Source organism: Mustela nivalis (assembly GCF_964662115.1).
Source record: "Mustela nivalis genome assembly, chromosome: 18".
NCBI lineage: Eukaryota > Metazoa > Chordata > Mammalia > Carnivora > Mustelidae > Mustela > Mustela nivalis.
Genome location: NC_139037.1, coordinates 46,044,299 through 46,066,380, shown reverse-complemented (window position 1 = coordinate 46,066,380; position 22,082 = coordinate 46,044,299). Strand labels below are relative to the sequence as shown.

Genomic DNA, 22,082 nt, shown 5'->3' with positions numbered 1-22,082 from the left:
TGGTGCTCTTCGCCAACCCTCCAGGCTACCCTGCGGTGGTGCCGCCCTCTGGTGGCTGAAGTGTGCATTGCATCCCCTAAGTGGCCTCATAACCTTTCTTTTTCCAAGAGGAGACTTACCAGTCCATTGTCACTGCTGGGGCAACAGCTACATCAACAGCAGGACCCCACGTAAAGCGAAAATGCAGCGCTCCTTGCTCAAAAATCGTTAAGAATTTCAGGTTGGTAAAAGCACAGCATTACACACGGCCACAGGCCCTTCTTAGTGCTTTGAGTGGTTGCACAGATCGCCAGCCCAGGAAGCCAGCCCTGCCCCACAGGGCAGATGGCTATGTTCGTCCTCCATGTGAATTCCACAGCAGCTCAAGCCACCAAAAACCTACAGAAATGTTGAGCCTTGAGTGCCTTTAATTCTACAGCGGGAGAGTTTTCTTTCTTTTCAAAAATTTCTCCTGGTATTTTGCTCTGGCCAAATCAATGACCAAATTGGAGATGAAAAAATCAGTGAAATACATTATTATATGAATATCTATAAGTACCCTCAGAAAAGAGGGAGCAAGGGTAGCTCAGTTGTTAAGCCTCTGCCTTCGGCTCAGGTCATGATCCCAGGGTCCTGGGATTGAGCCCCACATCGGGCTCTCTGCCCGGTGGATGGGATGCCTGCTTCTCCCTCTCCCACTCCCCCTGCTTGTATTCCCTCTCTCGCTGTGTCTCTCTCTGTCAGATAAATTTTAAAAATCTTTAAAAAAAAAGGGAGTGCAAAAACCATCCTCTAACCTGTCCCACACTAGAGGTGTCAAGAAGCAACTCTTCACCCTGAAAGCCTGGGTCCTGTCCTTCCAGCAGAGACCAGGGTCCAGGGATGAGGGAAGCCCCTTTGCACAGAAGGTGCCTGTGTCTGAACCCAGGAGGGATCACAGTTAGTGACTGTTCTTGTGCACCGTGGGCTCAGGCCAAGAACAGGATGTAGGATTGGTGTAGGGGGTATGGGGGCAGGGGTCTGGGGAAAGTGACATGCACAGGCATTAGGTGTCCCCTCAGGGCCCCGCAGAATCAGAGAGATTAGGGAGATAATGATGAGAAGACAGATCTCCCCGTTCCTGGGAGGATTGTTTTCTCACCCTCGAGGGGGATCGTGCATCAGTTTCTTGTGGCTGCCATAAGAAATTACCATACCCTGGGTAGCTTAATACAAGAAGAAGTTTGTTCTACCACCGTTCTGGTAGCCAGAAATCCAAAATAAAGTATCGGCAGGACCACATTCCCTCCAGAGACTCTGGGAGAGATTCTGTTCCTTTCCTCTTCCGGCATTTGGTGGCGGACGGCATTCCTTGGCTTGTAGCTGAGTCACTCCAAACTCTGCCTCTGTCTTCACATGGCCTTTTCCTCTGTGTGCCCTTTGCATGTCTTCTCTTCCGTTTCTTATAAGGACACTTCTTATCCAATTGAGGACTCACACAGATACCCCGGGATGATTTCATCCCAAGATTCGTTGTATCATCAAAGAAACTTTTTCCAAATACGGTCGCATTCATGGGTTCTGGGGTTTAGGACATGAACATATCTTTTGGGGGGGGGGGCGGGGGTCAGCATTCAATCCACTACAGCCAGCCTGACCCTCTTGGTCCAATCCCAGATGGGAGTAGGGGTGCTGTTCAGAGCTGCACACATGGGGCTTCCCCTAAACTGCAATGAGTCACCCTGAGTCTAGGCTTCCCCTGCAGTCTAAAGTACAGGGGGGGAGTTGGAGAGGCAAGAGGGAGGTCCCCGGAGAAATCGGCCAGACAGTCTCACACATGGACCCCCAAAGACCACCAGCCACCCCACATAAAGTCAAGCTTTTAGAAAAAGAAGGACTTTCTAAATATCACATGCAATGTGGGACCCTTGTGTAAATTCTGACCAGAGAAAGATGACATGAAATATTCCTGGGGTCAAGCAAGAAAAGTAAAAATCATAAACTTTGAGTCATCCAAAATGAACACTTTTTTTTTTAAAGATTTTATTTATTCGGCAGAGATCACAAGTCGGCAGAGATACAGGCCGAGAGAGAGGAGGAAGCAGGCTCCCTGCTGAGCAGACAGCCCAGTGCAGGGCTCAGTCCCAGGACCCTGGGATCATGACCTGAGCCAAAGGCAGAGGCTTTAACTCACTAAACCACACAGACACCCCAAAGTGAACACTTTTGTACTTCAGAGGACTTCGTCACAAAAGTGAAAAAACCCGCCGAACAGGTGAAAAAATTTTGCCAACCATGTATCAGATATGGGACTCATATCTACAATACACAAAGACATACACAACTCAATTAAAAATTTTTTTCATATTAAAAATCAGCAAAGGAGGGACACCTGGGTGACTCAGTGGGTTAAAGCCTCTGCCTTCGGCTCAGGTCATGATCCCAGGGTCCTTACATAGGGCTCTGCTCAGCAGGGAGCCTGCTTCCTCCTCTCTCTCGGCCTGTATCTCTGCCTACTTGTGATCTCTGTCTGTCAAATAAATAAATAAAATCTTTTAAAACATAAGAATAAAACTTTATATATTTTAAACATACCCTTTCAGCAAGTCTGGGGCATATCCCTATCGCTCTATTACCAATGACCACAGACTTGTGGGGAAGTTTGAACATGGACAGGGTATTTGATGTTAGGAAATTATGATTCTGTCAGGTGTCGCCAGTGGCATGAGGGGGACTGCTCATCTTCGAAAAGAGGCAGCTGGGAGCATTCAGGGCAAAGTGTGGTGACGTCTGTAATTAAGTTGTAAATGTTCCAGAAAAAAACTAATAGATGATAGATGGATAGAGACAGAGAGATGACAAATAAGACCCAAAAATGATGACAGTTTTATCTCTGTGTGGTTATGTGACTGATTTTCTTTCTGTTTGTATGTTACACGTTTTTCAAAATTAAGATAAATATTTTCCCCTCAGTAAACAGTGACATCAGGCAAATGTATGTCTATATCCTATTGAGAGAGGAAAACAGATTGAATGGGAATTCCCAATTTAAGTAAACTCTGGGGAGGGCACCTGGGTAGCTCTGTCCATTGAGCATCCCACACTTCATCTCAGCTCAGGTCTCCAGCTCAGGGTCATTAGTTCAAGCCCTACACTGGGCTCCACACAGGGCCAAAGGAAAAAACTCTGGGGGTATCAGATGCCAAACTCCTAGCTCATGAAATGTAAGCTCTCCAAGAGCCAGAGTACCTGAGGCCCTGACTGCTGAGATCCACGCCCCGCCTGGCAATGGCCCCTTCCCCAGGCAGTTGCCCCGGCCTCTTGTGTTTTACGAGAGAATGTCTCCTGAAGTCAGTGTGATTTCCCTCGTTGCCCTCGTTGAGGGTGAAGTGAAAACATCTGTGCATTTGCAAAACTATTGGAGTTTGGGCCGCCGGGGCTGGCGTTCCTCCAGGTCTCTAGGAAGTCCTGTGCCTTAGTTCACGCTGCTTCTCATATCCTGGGGACAAAGGCCAGCTACAAGGCCACCTGAGGCCATCTGAAGGGTCTGGGCCATCATGCCCCCTCCTGCTGTGGACACCAACTCAGGAGGGACGCAAATTGGAAATGTGTGTTTGGAGGATGGAGCCAGATAGGGAAAGAGATTGGAAGATTTGAAAAGATGGCCAAGGGGCGCCTGGGTGGCTCAGTGGATTGAAGCCTCTGCCTTCGGCTCAGGTCATGATCCCAGGGTCCTGGGACTGAGCCCCGCATCGGGCTCTCTACTCGGCGGGGAGCCTGCTTCCCTTCCTCTCTCTCTGCTTGCCTGTCTGTCTTGTGATATCTGTCAAATAAATAAAATCTTAAAAAAAAAAAATAATGGCCAAGATGGACAGTGCATGCAAGATGACAGCTCAGCTACTAACAGGCAGGTCATCTCAATAAAATCTGTACCGAAAAAGCAAAGAGGCGAGGAGAACTTTGATTCAAAGTCAATGCAACAGGTGAGGACGACTGAACTCAGCCCTCCTAAAGCACAGCTGGAGAGATTTTTAATTAAGGAGAGGGACTTAGAGGCCATCTGCTGGCTGATCAGCTTCACTTGAAAGAGCTTTTATGTCTCCGCTTGAAAGGTGACCCTCGGAGGTTAGGCTCCTGCTTTCCTTCAGAGCCTGGGAGGTAAGGGTGCTGTCTGCAGGAGGATTACATTTTGCAGGGATGAACTCCAGAGGTATTCCCCGGATCCTAAGACTGACAGGAGGCTTTTTAAAAGAATTTTTAAAGATTTTATTTATTTGAGAGAGAGAGCATGGGGGGAGGGGCTGAGGGAGAGGGAGCAACAGACTCCCTGTTGAGCAGGGAGCTCAACTTGGGGCTCCATGCCAGGACCCCAGGTTCATGACCTGGGTTGAGGGCAGCTGCTTAAGGGACCCAGGTGCCCCTTTTCAGAAGGCATAGATAACATCTCAAAAGGGACAGAGAAAGAATCTGCAATTAGAAATGGTAATTCTTGGGGGCGGGGGGGGGGGGTGCTGGGTAGCCTCTAGCTTGTAACCACTTGAAACTGCTTTCTGCACAGCAGGAGGGAAACTCAGCTCCCTCTCTGATAAAGACCCGGTTTGCTTTGCTTCCCCACAGTCTCCCCGGTCTCCCCGCAGTTGAAGACCTGCACAACAGGTAAGAGATGGCCAGTGGCCGGAGCCTCTCAGAACACTGTGCTTGCTGGCGTTTTCCAGGGAGACAGAGTTTCTCTCTACAGTCACTTCCCTTTGCTCAAAGCTCACCCCCAAGGCAGACTGTTCTTTTGTTTGTTTGTTTGTTTTAAGATTTATCTATTTATTTGAGAGAGGGAGAGGAGGGTGGGGGTGCGGGTGCACAGGGAGAAGGATTGAGAACTTCCAGCAGACTCCCCACTCCCCACTGAGCGTGGAGCCCAACCTTGTGGGGCTTGATCCCAGGACCCTGAGATCATGACCTGAGCTGAAATCAAGAGTCAGACCCTTACACAACTGAGCCCTTCCGGGAGTGCCCCCACACCTTGCCCCGGGGCAAAACTATTCTTGATCCTAAAGCATGGCTGGTCTTACTGGCTTGGGCCTGATTATTTATGCAGGTATGGAAGGGCCGCATACCCCCAACATAGATTGCTCTGAAGCAGGTTTTCTTAGGGACGCTAATAGCCTCTTCCCTTTAAAAAGCCTCTCCCCTCAAATTTTGTCTGCATCTCCATAACTCTTTTCTCCTGGTCCCCAAAATACCCATCCAGTTGGCCTTAGCTCAGTTGACCCAGTTGACCTTGGGCCACATGTGATCCAATGGACATCAGTCTCAACTGGGACATTGGAATCAGAGCCCTGATGATCTCACCGATGTTTCCAATTATGTCCTATTAACGAAGGAGAATCTTACTGACCCTGTCATGCCGCTCTCGCAGAGTGAGCGTTCTCTCCCTAATGCCCCCGCCAGTCTCCCCTCAGTGTCTCCCATCCCTTTCCGCCCAAGAGCAACCCAGACCCTGTAGCAATGAAGCCATCCCCTCAGCCCTCATGGTGTCCCCCCCACAGCCCTCATGGCGCCCTCAGCCTGGACACAGCTGCAGAGAGAGCCCAGAGTATACCCAGAGGGAGAGGGACTCTGCCTCTGCACGCTCCTGCGGTGTCTTTCTCCTTCCCTGGGTGCTGGGGTCTGACTTCCAATACCCTCCCGCACCCCCACAGCGGATCTCCCAGGAGCTGCAGACCTGGCAGAAGTTGGCAGAGGAAGGCCAGTTTGGGATGGAGCCTGAACCCCTTAATTCCCCTGCACCCCTCCCCTAGTCTTAGAAAACTCCCCTGGACAGAAAGCAGCAGGTTGTTTTTTGTTGTTGTTGTGGGTTTTTTTAAGATTTTATTTATTTATTTGACAGAGATCACAAGTAGGCAGAGAGGCAGGCAGAGAGAGAGAAGGAAGCAGGCTCCCCACGGAGCAGAGCCCGATGTGGGGCTCCATCCCAGGACTCTGGGATCATGACCCTAGCCGAAGGCAGAGGCTTAACCCACTGAGCCACCCAGGCTCCCTTAAGGAGGAAATGCTCACAGATAGGGACTCAGCACCTCTTCCACCAACATCTCCTATCTCTGGGAATACCCTCATTCCCAACAACACGAAAGTGTTTTTTTTTCGTGTGGGGGGTGTTTTTGTTTGGTTGTTTTTTTTTTTTTTCATTGAGAGCTTGTTTGTAGCGGGGAACACAGCTACTGCTGTATACCCTTGACTGTAGAACAGTCCTCCTCTTTTGGGGAAGGTCATCTTCTTGGGCTGGAGTGCGAAGCTTCGGGAAGGAGGCACACAGAGCAGTAAGGGAGGAAGGGGACACCTGTGTAGCCAGCCAGCTCAGCCGAATCAACTCTGGTGATCAATGGGGTGACAGATGTGGCAGCCAGATCACCTCCACATCCTTTTTTATTTTTTTTTTCCAACTAAAAAGTGTTTGTTTTTAAAAAACACTTTTTTTTAAAAAACACTTTTGATCCCAGGGTCCTGGGCTCCCTGCTGGGGTGGGGGGTGGGGTCTGCCTCTCCCTCTCCCACTCTCCCTGCTTGTGTTCCTTCCCTCGCTGTATCTCTCTCTGTCAAATAAGTAAATAAAATTTTAAATAAATAAGCTTTCATGACGAATGGCAAACATGTAAGCGTGTGTTTGTCTTCCTGGGGAGTAATAATTCCACGAATGTCCAAATGTCTGCCCTGAAGAGCTGTCTCCCCTCAGGCTGGCGCCCTCCGCCTGCTGACGTGGGCCTCTTTTCTGCAAACGTAGACCCCGGGAATGGTTGCAGGTGCAGCAGGCTTCTCCTCGGCCACCATCCTCAGATACGACACATTTGCAACACATCTGGGAACAGCTGGGAACCCCCACCACCCCTCTGCTCACACCCACATTCCATTTTCAAACCTCTCAAATAGTGCTGTGCAGAAATACAGCGGAAGAGCCTAACGTAATTTAAAATTTTCTAGCAGTCCTATTTAAAAATGGAAAAAGGGGCACCTGGCCAGCTCAGTTGGTTAAGTGTCTGACTTTTGATTTTGGCTCTGATCATGGTCTCAGGGTCCTGGAATTAAGCTGCACCTAAGACTCCCTGCTCAGCAGGGGGTCTGCTTGTCCCTCTCCCTCCCACCCCACCCCCCCTTGCTCTCCTTCACTCACTCCCGCTCGCGCTCTCTCTCTCTCTCTCTCTCTCTCTAAGAAGGGGGACTGGGGAGTTGTTTAATGGGTCCAGCTTCAGGCTTATAAGATGAAGAGTTCCGGAGATGGATGGTGGTGATGGTTGTGCACACTGTGGATGAGTCTAATACCACTGAACTGTACACTTATAAATGGCAAAAATGGCAAATTTTATTATATATATTTTACCATGTTAAAAAATTTTCAGATACTCAGGTGAAATTCATTTTAGTAATATTTTTATTTATCCCATTATGCAGGAAATACTAGCATTCCAACAAAAGTTTTAGATTATCAAACTGTTCTATACTCTTTTTATCACACTAAGCCTTTGGAATGTGCTCTGTGGTTCCACCCAAGGCAGCGGCCACCATGCTGGGTGGCCTTGGTCACCTATAGGTGACCCTCTCTGCAAAGACCCACAGGTCCCCTGCAACTCACTTGCAGTTCCTTGCAGTACACCTGTAGAGAGCTCACCAGCCAGCCCCTCTGTCAGGATGGGGACAGACAGCTTCCCAGGGTGCATCTGCTCTGGTTGATTCCTGAGCCCCCTGGCAGGTCAGGTAGATCTAACTGCAAATGCTCTGTCCTTTGCATAAATTTGCATCTCATTCATGTGTCACTCAGAAGCAGGGCCTCAGATGGTCATCTCGAAGTCAGGGGGCTGGTGGTGCAGGGCTGAGCCGAAGGCCCCCAGGTGTCCCTCCTCCTGCTTCCCCTCAGGCTCTTCCTCCTCCTCCTCTTCTTCCTCGACGAGGCTCTCCTCCTCCAGGAAGGTGAAGAGTTCCTCCCGAAGCGCCCCCATCTCCAGCCCCAGACTGCACAGCCGGCCCAGCAGCTGGAGGTCCACTTGGCGGAGGCGCTCCTGCCCGTGGGAAGGTGGAGTCATGGGCATCCCACCCCGCAGGGGGCGGGGGTGGCACATGGCGTCAGGGTGCCCCCCACTCCCAACGCGCTCAAGTTCTGGCCAAGATTCTTTGCTTGACCAAACTTCAGCTAAGCTCCTAAACCTTCTCCTGGGCCCATCTGTGCACTTCCTTATAAAATCCCATTTTACCAACAATCTTCCATCCTCCATGTCTGATCACCCCTGATATCTGATCTGTTTCCTCACCACCCTCCACCCCCCACCCCGGCCCCATCCCTGACCAGGCCCCACCTCATGTCCCTGGCCTGCCTCCAGCAAGAGCCCTGAGCGTCCGTTAAGCCAGATGCCCTGCTTAGTGATTTCCCATCTGCTGACCCCTGCCATCTTCTTCCATAGAAATCCCCACTTGCCCCTGCTGTGCTCAGAGCTGAGCCCATCTCTCTGCACCACCCCCCCGACCCCACTGCAGTGGCCCTTACACCTACAGTGTCACTAGCTAGGTGCCATAAGTAAGCTTCTCTTTAATAATCCGGGCCTGCAGCACAGCAGGATCCTCGCCGGGCCCAGACCTTGACTGCCCCCAGCTTCTCCCAGATGTTCTCTATCTCTGCCTGTCTCTCCCTGACTTTGTCTCTCCCTTTCTAGTCCCTCACTGGCTCTGCGTCTCTGTGCCTCCCTTACAGTCTCTCTCTGCCCTGCCTTGTCTGTCTCTCCTTCTCTGTCTCTGTCTTTCCATATCCCCTTCTGCCACTATTTCTCTGCCCCTGCCTTTGACTGTCTCTCTCGGTCTCAGATTAAATCAGTCTCTGGTGTTACTCTCAACCTCTTTCTATCTCTGTCTCCCCTCTGTGTGTCTCTGTCCCTGTCTCTCTACTCCTTGCTCTTACTCTTGGATCTATGTCTCTGTCTCTCTCAGCTTGTTTCTCTTTTCTTGTCTCTGAATTGATGTCCTTCAGTCTCTGGCCCTTTGCAATTCCATACGTTCCCATTCACACACCCATTCTCTCCCCCCACCCCCACCTGTGCCCCATCTCCTGCCCATCTGAACCCCTTACTCACCAGCTCCTCCCAGATCCACAGCACACACTCCCTGGCACCTGCAGTGTCTGCCCCTGGGGACAGGAGGGTCTGGCCAGCTCTCCCCACCGGGGGGACCTCCCTCAGGACCCGGGGAGGGGGGCCCAGCCCCGGGGGCACCAGTCCCGCCTGCCTCAGTTGCCCCCACAGCTCCATAGTCTCTGAACAGTGGCTGCCAGGAGCAGAAAATGGCAAGATCCAGAATGACCCAGTCCCTGAGGAGCCCGTGAGGGAAGTGGGGAGCAAAGGGCATGAGGGGGTGCATGGATCAGCATTTCAAAGTCCATTCTCTGGTGAGAACTGACAGCCTCATGAGGATTTTCTTCCTTCTAAAGTCTAACTTCAACTCTGCTCACAAGTCTAGCCATGGCTCCTCCCTTGACCATTCTCAGGCCTAACCCCTCGAGGAGACTGGGTGTCTGTGGATGCCTGGCCTCATGTGTCCCGCCCTCTCCTGGGCCCCCCGCACCCCCTCCTCAGCCTCCATTCTTCCTTCCTCTGCACTCTAGCTGGCCCCAGCTTAAAGTTTGTTTTTTTAATTCATTTGAGAAAAAGAGCACAAGCAGGGGGAGCAGGAGAGGGAGAACCAGACTCCCTGCTGAGCTAGGAGCCTATGTGGGGCTTGACCCCAGGATTTGGGAGATCATGACCTGAGCTGAAGGCAGACACTTAACCATCTGAGCCACCCAGGCGCCCCACAGCTGGCCCAACTTAGACCTTGTCTTCTGTACTTGGGCCACCCAAAAGCTTCCTGATTAGTGCACCCGAGGAGCCACGATCCCTCAGCTGTGGTACCTCATGGTCCAGCTACTGATACACACAGTTGAACAGCCATTTCTGCAGAGTCCTGACCTGCCCACACATACCATCACTGTCAGAGCAGGCCCTGCCACAGAAAAGACTGGGTTGTCAGCCTCCCTCCACATCCAGAAGCCACCACTGCCTCAGGCCTTGACTTATTGCCCCTTCCCTGTATCACTCTTCCTTTTCCCATATAGAGGAACAAATTCACAAGTTCCAAGGATTAGGGCATGAATTTTGTGAGTGTTGGGGGTGGGGGTGATCCACTATTCAATCCACCACACCTGCTTTTCAAACCTATCACTTTCCTAGTCTCCCTGTCTCCCTAGTCTCCCTGTCTCCTAAATGGCATCCCCATCCTTTTAGTTTGTGGAGTTATTGGCTCAACCTTCAAAGTAGACTCAACTTGAGCACTTCTCCCCAATTCCTATTACCCCATCTCTGCTCCTGTCTCCATTCATCTCTTGCCTGGACTGCTGCAGTAGCCTCTTTGCTGGTCCCCACTTCCACCTTGCTTCCTAAGGTCTGTTCTCCACCTGGCAGAAATGATTTTTTTTTTTTTTAAAGATATTACTGAATTGGGCACCTGGGTGGCTCAGTTGGTTGGGCGGTGGCCTTTGTCTCGGGTCATGACCCTGGAGTCCCAGGATCCAGTCCCGCATCTGGCTGCCTGCTCGGTGGGGAGTGTTTCTCCCTTTGACCTATCCCCTCTCATGCTCTCTCTCTCAAATAATCTTTTAAAGAAAAGATTTTATTTAATTGACAGAGAGAGCGCACAAGCAGAGGGAGAGGGAAAAACAGGCTCCCAACCCAGCAGAAAGCCGGATGCTGGGCTCAAACCCAGGACACTGGGATCGTAACCTGAGACAAAGGTAGACACTTAACTGAGCCACCCAGGCGCCCCAAAATTATGTTTAAAAAAAAAAAAACATAAATCAGAGGCGCCTGGGTGGCTCATTTTGTTAATTCCCTGACTCTTCAGATTATAGTCTCAGGGTCGTGAATATAGTGGGAGGGAGGGTACTCTAACAGGAAGGGCTGACTGCTCTCTCCCAGGGAAAGGCTGCAGAGTCTCACTGGGAATGACGCTCTGAGCAATCGCTCAACTAGTAAACAGTGCGGGTGCCTTTAAGAGGAGAGTTGGAAAACGGACGGGGCGTGGCCACAGGGAAAGAACTCTCGAAGCGAACCGAGTGGGTGGACTACAAAAACCGGCCCCTTCCGGTTTTGTAATTCTAGCAAGATGGCGGCACCCAGGGCGGTAAGTGACCGGAGCTCCTAGAGCCCCAAAATTAAAGTCTGCTCTGCTGCCTCCGCCTTCAGAGCTTCTGTCAAGACCCAGGGAGCAAGGGGCAAAAGGGAGCAGGAGGCCTCCCCTGTCAGCTCATGCTGGGAACACTGACATGCGACCTTGACAGTCGAGACCGATTGGAGCAGGTCGCAGACGGCCTGGGCGCTTTAGAGCGGACGCGGGGTGGGGACTTGGCAGAGCGAAACCAATGGGGAAGCAGAGTGCGGGTTCCGAAGATGGCGCACCCAGCCAATCAGAAGGAGGGACCCAATTTGGGGGGCGCTGGGAGTGAGGGGTGGGGCGTGAAACAGAATCTGCAGGGGAAGAGGGTCTTGGGTGAGTTTAGTGGAGAAGCTGGAGTTTGAGGTCCAAGGGTAGGAGACCAAGGATATAGGTGAGAGGAGCTCATGGGAAAATTATTCATTTTTATGGAAAACCAAAGGGAAGTTGGAGGTGAGGGACAGGAACCAAAAGATGAATATGAGAGTTCCAAGGTAAAGACCTAGGGGAAGTTAAGGGCAGAATTTGTGATATTCGTGGAGAGAATTTAGGAGGAGGAAAGACCTAAAGTCAAGGAATAGATTTAGGGGAAGTTAGGGTGAGAACTTGGGCAATTTTGAGGAGAAAGTAAGGATTTTGGGACGCCTGGGTGGCTCAGTTGGTTAAGCAGCTGCCTTCGGCTCAGGTCATGATCCCAGCGTCCTGGGATCGAGTTCCCCATCGGGCTCCTTGCTCAGCAGGGAGCCTGCTTCTCCCTCTGCCTCTGCCTGCCATTCTGTCTGCCTGTGCTCGCTCTCTCCCTCTCTCTCTCTGATCAATAAATAAAATCTAAAAAAAAAAGAAAAAGAAAAAGTAAGGATTTGGGCAAATTACTGAGAAAATTTGGTTGAAGCAGAAAAAGAAATTGGAACAGGCTAAGAGAAGACTGAAGGAAGCATTTGGGGGCTTTAACTGATTTGGAGATAAATTAAGGCTGATTTGGAGATAAATTAAGATATTTGGGGGTTAAGACATGAGTCATTCAGGAAGACTCCAGGGAAACTTGGACAAAATTAAGGGGCTAGCTTGTGGGAAATTAGGAGGTCAGGTAATAGAGGTATTAAAAATAAGGGTTTGAGAAAAGATCAGAGGAGAATTGGGAAGACCAAGAATGTTTGGCCAAAGCAAAGAGAGAATTTAGGGTTCATTAGGGAAGGAACTTGGGGAAATTTGGGGGATCTCAAAAGCAGAATTTGGAAATCCAGAAAGAATTTTGTCAGCCAGGAAGAAGCAGTGGGGAGGAGGGGAGGTTCATGAACCAGGAACAGGGGGATCTGGCTCTGACCCTCACAGCAGGCTCCAGGCTCAGCCTCTCCTTTCCTGTTCTCCCCAGCCCCTGCACCTGATGGCGCCAGTATGGAACCGGGGTACCAGGGGCATCCATGGCCTAAGCAAGGCTGTGGCCCCGGAGGGCAGTCAGAGGAAGGGGAGGTCCCTGCTCCAGTTCCTGGCTGACCACTTCTATGACGTGCAGGCCCTCAGGGAGTACCTGCTCCGAAAGCAGGTATTGAAGGTGCACCAGAAAAATCGGTGAGAACTCTTGGTGGGCAAGACCCTGCTGCTGGGGCCTTACCAGGCAGAGCTCAGATCCTGCGCCTGCAGTCTCTATACCAGGCCCTCGGAGTTGCATCCTCTCCAGCCATGCCCTTCCCAGGGGCTCCAGCTCATAAGTAGCCCGCTGTCCACCACCTTAGAGGGCACTCTGGTACCTCAAACCTAACATGGCTAATGGCTAATGGCAAAGCCTTGCTTTCCTCCTGAGAAAGTCTGCTCACCCCCGAGTCTTCTCCATCCCAGGAAACAGCAGCACTGTCCCCAGTTACTCAAGCCAAATTCTAAGGAGCCTTCCCTGATTCTTCTTTTCTATCTTCCACATCCAGTGCATTAACACCAGACCATCCCAGATGTGCCAGTTGTTACCTCCTGTCTGTAGCCTGTTCTGAGCCCCTTCATTTTATGGTTGGTTGAGCGCAGTAATCTGAACTGGTCACCTTTTGCCCTTTCCAGTCTGTTACAGTCTATAAATCATCTAAAGGAACTCTTAAAACAGGGTGCCTGGGTGGCTCGGTCAGTTAAGTGTCTGCCTCCAGCTCAGGTCAGAATCCCAGGATCCTGGGATTGAGTCCCATGTCCAGCTCCTTAGCTCCTTGCTAAGTGGGGAGCCTGCTTCTCCCTCTCCCTGCTACTCCCCTTACTTGCACTCTCTCTCCATCAAATGAATACATAGAATCTAAAAAAAAAAAAAAATTTTTTTTAAACCACTAAAATAGAAAAACACTGCTTTGCTTAAAACCCTCAAATGGTTTCCCATTGCAGTCATTTGGTTGCTAGAATAAAAGCCAGACTCTAAAGCCTAAAAGCTGAGCTTTGAGATGCCTACCAGGGATTCCTCTTACCCCCACCAGCATGGCATCCTCAGTGCTGTTTGTCCTGCCGTTCTAAGTTGAGCCTCTGAGTGTATCCACCAGCTCTTCCCTTGGCCTGGCAGGCTCCTGCCGTGAGCTTTGAATTTCTTCCCACCAAAGCTCTGCTCAGATGTCACCTCCTGCAAGAAGCTACTATTGTTTTTAATGTTTTATTTATTCAACAGAAAGAGCACAAGTAGGCAGAGGGGCAGGCAGAGGCTGGATCCCAGAGTCATGACCTGAGCCTAAGGCAGGTGCTTGACTGAGCCACCCAGGCACCCCAAGAAGGTATTTCTTAATACCCAAACTGAAGTAGCCTTCTCCATCCCCACCCTTGCCCCAAGCCACTCCCCAGTCAGTCCCTCTGTTACTTCCAGCAAAGAGCTGCTGCTGCAGTTTGCTCTTAACTTCCGGGTGGGCCACCCGATTCCTTTCGTAACTTTAACCGCACAGAGCGTGGACCGCTGTCTGCCTTGGTGCGGGTCCTTAACGGACACTCAGTAAATATCTGCAGTCTGTCTCGGTGGGTCAGTCTGTCTGGCTCGCTCCTTGTGCTGTGAACTCTGACCCTCGCGGGGGGTGGGGGCATGACAGCATGACACTGGGGTGCAGTGCTCAACTTCAGCCACCGTTCTCTCTACAGGCCCTTCACCCACATCAAGGAGCGCTTTGGTCCCCACGCCGCGGGTGCCTATTTCATCCTGAAGCAGGGCGGCGCAGTCAAGTATGAGGGCTAAAGCGTCAGCGTGGGGTGGGGGAGGCTGTGGAGCACTGAGCCAGAGGCCTTTGGGACTTTTCATGAACCCTGGGCTCTGTCCCTGCTGGCTCTGCTCAGACCTTGTTCCTGAGCTCCTGCTCTGTCACTTGTAAAACAGGGCGGTGGTTGTATGAACCTGCAAGGTTTGCTGGAAAGACTCAAGAGACTTACTGCCATGAAGTGTGTGGCACAGACCCGATACAGCCTAGGAGTTCAGTAAACATCGCTGTTCCTTTTCCTTCCTTTCTCCTCCTTCCCTCCCTCCTCCTCTGTTTTTTACCTCCCCTTTTTCCTCTTCTCTGGAAAATGTAGCTCATGCACCCACCTACCCCTCGCTTGGCTCCAGTTAAAATGTTCTCCTGGTCTGAGCACCTTCCTCCGGCATGTTCCTCAGAAACGGTGCACACATCCGAGTGGGTCTCAACTTCTGGCAGTCAGTGAAGATTCTGGCATTCTCGCCTTTTTCTCTGATGTTAACCGAGTTTTTCTGACCCACAGTAAAAATGGCCAAACGGGGGTGGCTGGGTGGCTCAGTCCATTGAGCGTTCAACTCTTAACCTCAGGGTTGTGAATTCAGGCCACGTGTCAGGCTCCATACTAGACGCAGTGCCTACTTAGAAAAGTGGGGGAGGGGGAGGCCAAACATTGCATCTCTCATGGGAATGTCCGGGGCCCAGGAAGACTCGACATGGAAGGCCTTTAGTGCAGGGCCTGCTGTGCAGCGAGTGCACCAGACCCCGTGTGACCAGGTCCTCACATGGGGCTGGGAGCATCCTCCGGAAGCTGGAGGCCTGGGGAGGCAGGGTGCCCTGGTCACTGCCCATCTCCTTCCAGGTTTCAGAGCAAGGAATGGATCCGGCCAAACACCCGCGGCCGCTTCTCTCTTGACTTCCTGAAGTTCCCAGAGGTGCCTGTAGAGGCAGTCGATGCCAGCGGCAGTGCCATCAACTACCACGGCCTGGACAACCTCCGTGAGTGGGCCGGAGATGGGCGGGCTGGTGCGTTTGCCCTTCCGTGCAGGGCTCCAGAAAGGATCTCAGTGGCCTCCCCTGCTTTGCAGTAGCCCTGAAGGAGCTCCAGTCCCTGTGGCTGCGGCACTGCCCCCACGTGGATGACTGGTGTCTCAGCCGCCTCCACTCGCTGGCCAACTCATTGCAGGAACTCTCGCTGGCCGGTTGTCCCCGAATCTCTGAACGGGGCCTTGCCTGCCTCCACCACCTCCAGTGAGACCTCAGCTCAGGCTGGGCCCCAAGCTGGGGGGCAGGGGGGGAAGCACACGACACAGATCTGGGAGAGCGGGGAGCGGGCGGTCCCTGTAGCCCTGCCTCCACAAGCAGCCTGGAGCGTGTGTGGGGTCCACACACAGGAGTCATCACGGTGAATCTGGGGCATGGTGGGGGGAAGCACTCCTGGTTTTTATTTTTAATGAAAACGCAATGACGCTGACACTGTTGCGAACAGGGGGAACCAGAGTGTGGTCTAATTCCCATGGGGGAGGTCTGTACTTGGCCAGCTCTCTCTAACATCTGGGTCGCTAAGGACTCTGATTTTAAAGAGCTCAGGCTCCAGGGCTGAAGCCAGGGCTGGTGCACCCCACTCCATGCCCTTCCCCCTGCAGAGGCCCACCCTCCTCACAGAGGCCTCACCCCTTGCTGCCTCCTCTCAGGAACCTCCGCAGGCTGGACATCTCCGACCTCCCTGCCGTGTCCAACCCGGGCCTCACGCAGATCCTGGTGGAAGAGATGTTGCCCAACTGTGAGGTTCTGGGGGCTGACTGGACCCAGGGCCTCAGGTTGGGGCCAGAGGAGCAGTCTCGGGACACAGCCAGCCCCATCCCTGCCTAGCCCTCGGCCTGCCCCCCGTCAAGCTGGGCATCAGTGGGGCTCCGTGGAGGGGCTGACAGTTCTCAGAGGTGGGGTGTGGGCTGGGGGGACTGGCCCTGCCAGGTCAGGGGAGAGCGTGCTGCGGGCGTACTTACTTCCCATCTCGGGGACTCTGGCTCACTGCACCCTGGGCTGAAAGGTCACAGCTCCTGTCATCCTTTTGGCAGCTCTTTCCACAGGCTTCACTTTGGGTTCCAGCAGCCTCCCAGGCCCAGGGGAGATGAGCAGCCCTAGGGGAGCCACACTCTATGCCTCCTCCAGCCCTGTGACTTCCCCACACCTCCTCTCTCGATTCCCCCACACCCAGTTCCTGCCATGTCTGGAAACCCTGCTCTTGACTTGTCCCAAGCCTCTTCTCAGCGTAGCCTTGTTTGAAGATGTTACTGCTCCCTGCCAAGACCCCCTCTGACACAGGGGCGCCACCAGCCCGGTTCCCTGTGGGACACCGCTCAGCTCTCCGCCAGCTCGCCATCCCTGGACTCCACTTGCTGACTCCTGGCGTGCCCCACGGCCTCCAGTGTTGCCACTTACCCACTCACTGACTCCGCTCCAAATCCAGCTTTCCTGTTTGCTCCGTGAAAACAGACCATGGGCCTTTGAAACCGTTTTCCTAGGCCGAGTGACGTGCTGAAGTTTGTCGGTAGAGGGCGCCTGAGAGAGGACAGGAGAAAAGCCTTTGCTTTCATGTGGGAGCTCTGCGTGCTCCTGGCTGAGCTCTCAGGCCTCCCCAGCAGGTGGTTCCTGAGATGCCACCCCCAGCAGTCTTAGAGAGCCCCCGCCACTGAGGCACCTCCCTGCGAAGGGCTCTCCCTGCAACCCAGAACAGGGACTTCCAGGAAATGCTGAGGCACCTTATCTGTGAGTCCCTGATTTTAGTTCACTGTTAAACGTCAACAAATTCTTGACATTAAACTTGACCTGTTCGAGTTACTGTGCGGTTTTTCCTCTCCTGACACGATTCACACGGATCCAGCACTGGCCTCTGGAGTGTTCCAGGAGACAGACTCACAAAGACAGGATTGGGGTCGGTCTAGCTCTGGCCAGGGGTTGGCCGTTGGCTGGGGTGCCCGCTGAGGCACGTGCCTGGGAGCCCTGTGGCCGCTGCACCTGACTGCTGTGCCAGTAACGCCAGTTCTAAAGATAGGTGCTGGAAGCTTCCGCGGAGTGCCCTTGAGCACCCACAGACAAGGACAGGGTCAGGGCTGTTGGCTCAGCTCAGGCTGCCTTCTTCGAGTGGGAGAGCTTCTGTGCTGCCCCCAAGATCCCTTGAAGCACTAAAAATGCGGCATTTAAGTTTGCAGATTGCTGAGTGGCAGTGGTTGAATCTGCAGTCTTGATAAGTTTCTCATGTGCAGGTGAGGGTGCCGCCTAGTACAGAGGGTCCCTGAAATTTGTGATGGGGTCCCCTGGTTGGACCTTGTGGAAACATGATCTTGGACCCACTAGTCACTCTAGTGTCTGTGCCCAGTGGCTGAGGAGAGCAGGAGCCTGCCTGTGCTGGGAACGCTGTGCTCCCCTCCCCTGGGCCGATGCCCTTCCTCAGACTCACCACAAGCACCCCTGCTCTCACCAGACCCCCGGAGGCCCTGGCTTCCATCTCTGCAGGCTCCGGGGCACAGCCACCCCGCAAGGACCCAGAGGGGCCAGCCTCTACACCAGAGCAATGGCAAGATTTGCAAACAGTCAGAACCCCAGGGGTGGTGGGGGAGCTCCACTCTAAGGGATTTAAACCAGTGAGGGCCGAGTTCACGGTCCAGGGTACTTACGTGAGGGAATGAGGGAGCTAGCCAGTGCAGCTGGACGGCTCTAGTGGCTTTTTCAGGTTGCTGACTACGTGGACTCAAGCGTGGCTTCCAGCTCCTGAGACAAGGAGCTGAGCCACCCTGGCAGAATCCAGAGGGGGCACCCAGAGCTCAGCAAGGTCAGTGATGGACTGAGTGGCTCCCGAGGGAGATGCACTTCCACCCCCAACTGTTCCACAAGAAGGCACCTCTCGGGTCCTTCTCAATGATGGGCTGTCCCTGTTCCAGTTGCCTGGTGGTTTCACCTCCTGATTGGACCCAGGCTGATGCCCGTAGCAACCCAACCTGCACCCTGAGATTTCCAACCACCCCCCAGAGGAGCAGTGTCGGCACCCCTGGGAGAAGTGAGAGGAGCCAGGTGAGCTCCAGGGTGGAAGCAGGAGGGGGAGGCTGGGAGACCCCTCCCGGGTGCTGAGGGTCCCACCCCGGGCCCCTAGCCGGCTCTGCCCCCTCACTTCTGGTGCATTAACACCCAACACACACACTGCATGCTCTTCCTCCAGCTGCTCCCATGGGCTCCATCACTCAGACTCGGGGGTTGGAAGTCAGCTCTGGACAGATAAATCAGCTGCTGCTGACAGACAAGGTACCAAGGATGAGATAGTCCAGACAGTCCTCCCAACCCAGGATGGAGCGAAGGGGGTCAGGCCCGGCTCAGTGGGGCCCCTCGTTCCACCCCAAGGTACCAAGAGGTCAGGGATAAGGAGGTACCGCCTGCCCACCTCCCCAAACAGCTGATACCCCCCAGCAGGATGGGGGCAGGGATGCAGATACCTGACGACACCCTCTCTGACATCCTCTCCTGTCCCAGAGGCCTAGATGGGCTGGGGTTGGGGGAGGCCGGGGAAGGGATGGATGCCCACCCCCAGACAAACACCAGGCACCAAAGGGGGCAGAGGGGGTGGGGGGGTCAGTTCAGCTTGAGGCCCCCTCCCACCCTCCACTAGCCTCCAGCTTGGCACCGCCCTCCCCCACCCCTTCCATCTTGTCCCCTCCTGCTCTACCCTGGCTCTGGCTCCATGCCCTTCTCAGTCCCACCCCACAGGTCGCCCATCTGCCTCTAACTTCTCTCTCCTCCGGGAAGGAGCACGGGCACAGGCACGGGCATTGCCCCAACTCCACACCACTCCTCTCCCTCTCTCCCTGCAGCCCTCTCTTCCCCCTCCGTCCCTCCTCTCCCTTCCCCTGCCTGCCCCAGAGGCCTCCCCCAACCCCGTCCATCTCTCCTCTCCACCAGCCCCTTCCCCACCCCCACCCTGACTGCCACGGCCACGACCAGCTCTGGCACTGCCCACCCATCCCCTCAGCACATTCACCACCGCCTCCTCAGCGTGGCGCCAGCCCGGCTCCCCCTCCTGCCCCCCCCAACCTCCCCGCCCAGCTCTGCCACTTTAGGACTCTGCCTGTCCCTGGGCCACCTCACCATACTGCCCACCCCAGAATCGGGCCTGGCCCCTCAGCCTTACCCTCCCTCAGACTCTCCCAGGCCCCTGGCTCTCCCTGCCACGCTTCACTGGGTCCCCCGTCTGTGTCTCTGGCCACCCCTGCACCTTTCCGCTGTCTCACCAAAAAACCAGCCCCAACACGCCAGAGCCCCATCCCTCAGGTCGGCCTCCAGGCCTCCTCTCCCACCCCCTCCCGTCCCTCCTCCCTCAGCCCCGCCCCAGCCCCTCCCGGCCCCTGGGGCCCTGGCAGCCTCCCTCCCCGCCCCTCCCCGCCCCTCCGGACTGGCTGGGCTGGGCTCCGACTACAGCACCGCCGCTCGGCAGGGGCAGAAGGGAGCGAGCGAGGGAGGGCCTGACTGGAGGCCCCCAGACGCGGCGCGGGCGGGAGCTGGACCCAGAGGTAAAGAGGAGGGAGCAGGTCTCTGGCCCCCTTTCCCTGGGGTGAGGATTGTTGGGAGGAGGGAGGCTGGGCTCTAGAAGGTGAAAGGATGGACCCTATGATTCTGACTCCCGGTGAGGAGATGAAGGGGGGCTGGAATGGCCAAGGCCCTGGTCCCTGGGGTGGGGCTGCGGAATAGGTCCGTGGAATGGGCTGGGCCGGGCAGAAGGAGCAGCAAGTCGGAAGAACTGAACAGTGTTCCGAGCTCCAGGAATAGGGAAGAGCTGGGTCCTGGGCAGGGAGCCAGTTTAGGGGCTGGCGCTGAGAGAAGCGGTTACAGGGGCCGGCAGGGACTGCTGGCGCCCATCCCTGCACCCCAAAGGCCTCTGTGGCTCCTTTGCAGCTCCCGTGGCCACCCCTTCCCTGGGCTGGGTCATGCGCTGCCCCAAGTGCCTTCTCTGCCTGTCAGCGCTGCTCACGCTCCTGGGCCTCAAGGTGTACATCGAGTGGACATCCGAGTCTCGGCTCAGCAAAGCCTACCAGGGACCCCAAGACACCCGACCAGGCCCCACACCTGCCAGCCCTGAGCCCACCCTGCCGGCTAACCTCTCTGCCCGTCTGGGCCACATTGGCCCGCTGCCCTCGGCTTACTGGAACCAGCAGCAGTGGCGGTTGGGGTCCCTGCCCGGTGGGGACAGTGCAGAGGCAGGGGGCTGCCAGGCTTGGGGGGCCACCGCAGCTGCCGAAATCCCAGACTTCAAGTCCTACCCTAAGAGCCTCCGCCGCTTCCTGCTGTCGGCGGCCTGCCGGAGCTTCCCACCCTGGCGGCCTGGAAGTGGCAGTGGCCAAGTGGCCAGCTGCTCAGGCACTGATGTCCCCTACCTGCTGCTGGCTGTGAAGTCGGAACCAGGGCGCTTTGCGGAACGGCAGGCCGTGAGGGAGACGTGGGGCGGCCCGGCTCCAGGAGTCCGGCTGCTCTTCCTGCTGGGGTCTCCCGAGGGTGAGGGGGGGCCTGACCTGAGCTCACTGGTGGCCTGGGAGAACCGCCGCTACAGTGACCTGCTGCTCTGGGACTTCCTCGACGTCCCCTTCAATCGGACACTCAAAGACTTGCTGCTGCTGGCCTGGCTGGGTGAGCACTGCCCGGGCGTCAGCTTCGTGCTACAGGCTTCAGATGACGCCTTTGTGCGCACACCCGCCCTCCTGGAGCACCTGCGGGGCCTGCCGCCCAGCTGGGCCCGAGGCCTCTACCTGGGGGAGGTCTTCACCCAGGCCAAACCCCTCCGGAAGCCTAGAGGGCCCTTCTATGTGCCCCAATCCTTCTTTAAAGGTCACTACCCAGCCTATGCAAGTGGGGGTGGCTATGTCATCGCCGGGCGCCTGGCCCCCTGGCTGCTGCAGGCGGCGGCCCGTGTGGCCCCCTTCCCCTTCGACGACGTCTACACAGGCCTGTGCTTCCGTGCCCTGGGCCTGGCCCCCAGGGATCACAAAGGCTTCCGCACAGCCTGGCCAGCAGACCAAACAGCCAACCCCTGCACCTTCCGGGACTTGCTGTTGGTGCAGCCCCTCAGCCCCCAAAACAGCATTCGGCTCTGGAAGCAGCTACAGGACCCCCAGTTCCAGTGCTGAGCTGTGGGGGTGCTGGGGAGAGGGAGGAGGGCGGACCTGGACATCACTTCTCCTGGGCTGGGCCTCCGTGGGAGAGAGAAACCCTAGAGTTGTGACTGCCTGAGCCCCTCCTTGGTCCTCCCAGGCAAGGGCAGCAGGAGGTGACAGACTGTTTTTATCTACTTCTTATTTTTGAAAAATATGCACCCCCACCCCCCACTCTCAGACCTGGAGTCATCTTTGTGCCGGCCCGTGGGGCCCCGGAGGAGTTGACAGAGTGAGTGCAGCTGCACCCGCCTTCACAGTGGACACCCTCCCCCCACTTACTGGGTAGGGCCAGCTCTGGTGACCTCCTAGTCACTTTGCTGAACAGCAGCCTTGTCCCACCTAAGGGAGAACAGGAGACTGACTTGGGAGGACCACCCCCCCCAGCCCCGCCACCATCCTCCAGCTTGCTAGAGTTTCCGGGGGAAGTACATGTCTCAACGGCCTGGACTTCTTTATCTGGGTGGGGGGGGGGGGGATCTGTGAAACGACGGGTGATCCAAAACCAGCCAGTCCAGGCTCTCCTCCCACCTCCCAACGTCCAG

General features: G+C 54.9%; 3 protein-coding genes across 17 annotated transcripts; 2 read left to right on the top strand and 1 right to left on the bottom strand.

The window, feature by feature from the left end:
* Window positions 1-7,359: 7,359 nt before the first annotated feature.
* ERICH4 (glutamate rich 4) lies at window positions 7,360-9,318 on the bottom strand. Its single transcript, XM_082709404.1, has 2 exons — window positions 9,065-9,318; window positions 7,360-8,002 (listed from the first exon to the last, which is right to left on the bottom strand). Exons 1-2 carry the CDS (start codon window positions 9,236-9,238, stop codon window positions 7,775-7,777), a joined length of 402 nt encoding a protein of 133 aa, XP_082565530.1. The 5' UTR covers window positions 9,239-9,318; the 3' UTR covers window positions 7,360-7,774.
* A 1,726-nt stretch (window positions 9,319-11,044) lies between these two features.
* On the top strand, window positions 11,045-17,184 carry DMAC2 (distal membrane arm assembly component 2). Of its 15 annotated transcripts, none has more exons than XM_082709381.1 (7): window positions 11,046-11,144; window positions 12,547-12,743; window positions 14,262-14,342; window positions 15,210-15,346; window positions 15,436-15,598; window positions 16,042-16,130; window positions 16,426-17,184. In XM_082709381.1, exons 1-7 carry the CDS (start codon window positions 11,127-11,129, stop codon window positions 16,665-16,667), a joined length of 927 nt encoding a protein of 308 aa, XP_082565507.1. In that variant the 5' UTR covers window positions 11,046-11,126; the 3' UTR covers window positions 16,668-17,184. The 15 variants fall into 15 exon arrangements, 11 of the variants coding, with proteins under 11 accessions (XP_082565511.1, XP_082565508.1, XP_082565512.1 ...); XR_014305235.1 differs by having other exon boundaries at window positions 11,047-11,144; window positions 16,042-16,287; XR_014305236.1 differs by lacking the exon at window positions 11,046-11,144 and adding an exon at window positions 11,471-11,568 and having other exon boundaries at window positions 16,042-16,287.
* Window positions 17,185-19,214: 2,030 nt separating this feature from the next.
* On the top strand, window positions 19,215-21,711 carry B3GNT8 (UDP-GlcNAc:betaGal beta-1,3-N-acetylglucosaminyltransferase 8). The gene is made up of 2 exons (XM_082709366.1): window positions 19,215-19,905; window positions 20,288-21,711. The coding sequence occupies exon 2, from the start codon at window positions 20,320-20,322 to the stop codon at window positions 21,511-21,513; it is 1,194 nt and encodes a 397-aa protein (XP_082565492.1). The 5' UTR covers window positions 19,215-19,905; window positions 20,288-20,319; the 3' UTR covers window positions 21,514-21,711.
* The last annotated feature ends 371 nt before the right edge of the window (window positions 21,712-22,082 follow it).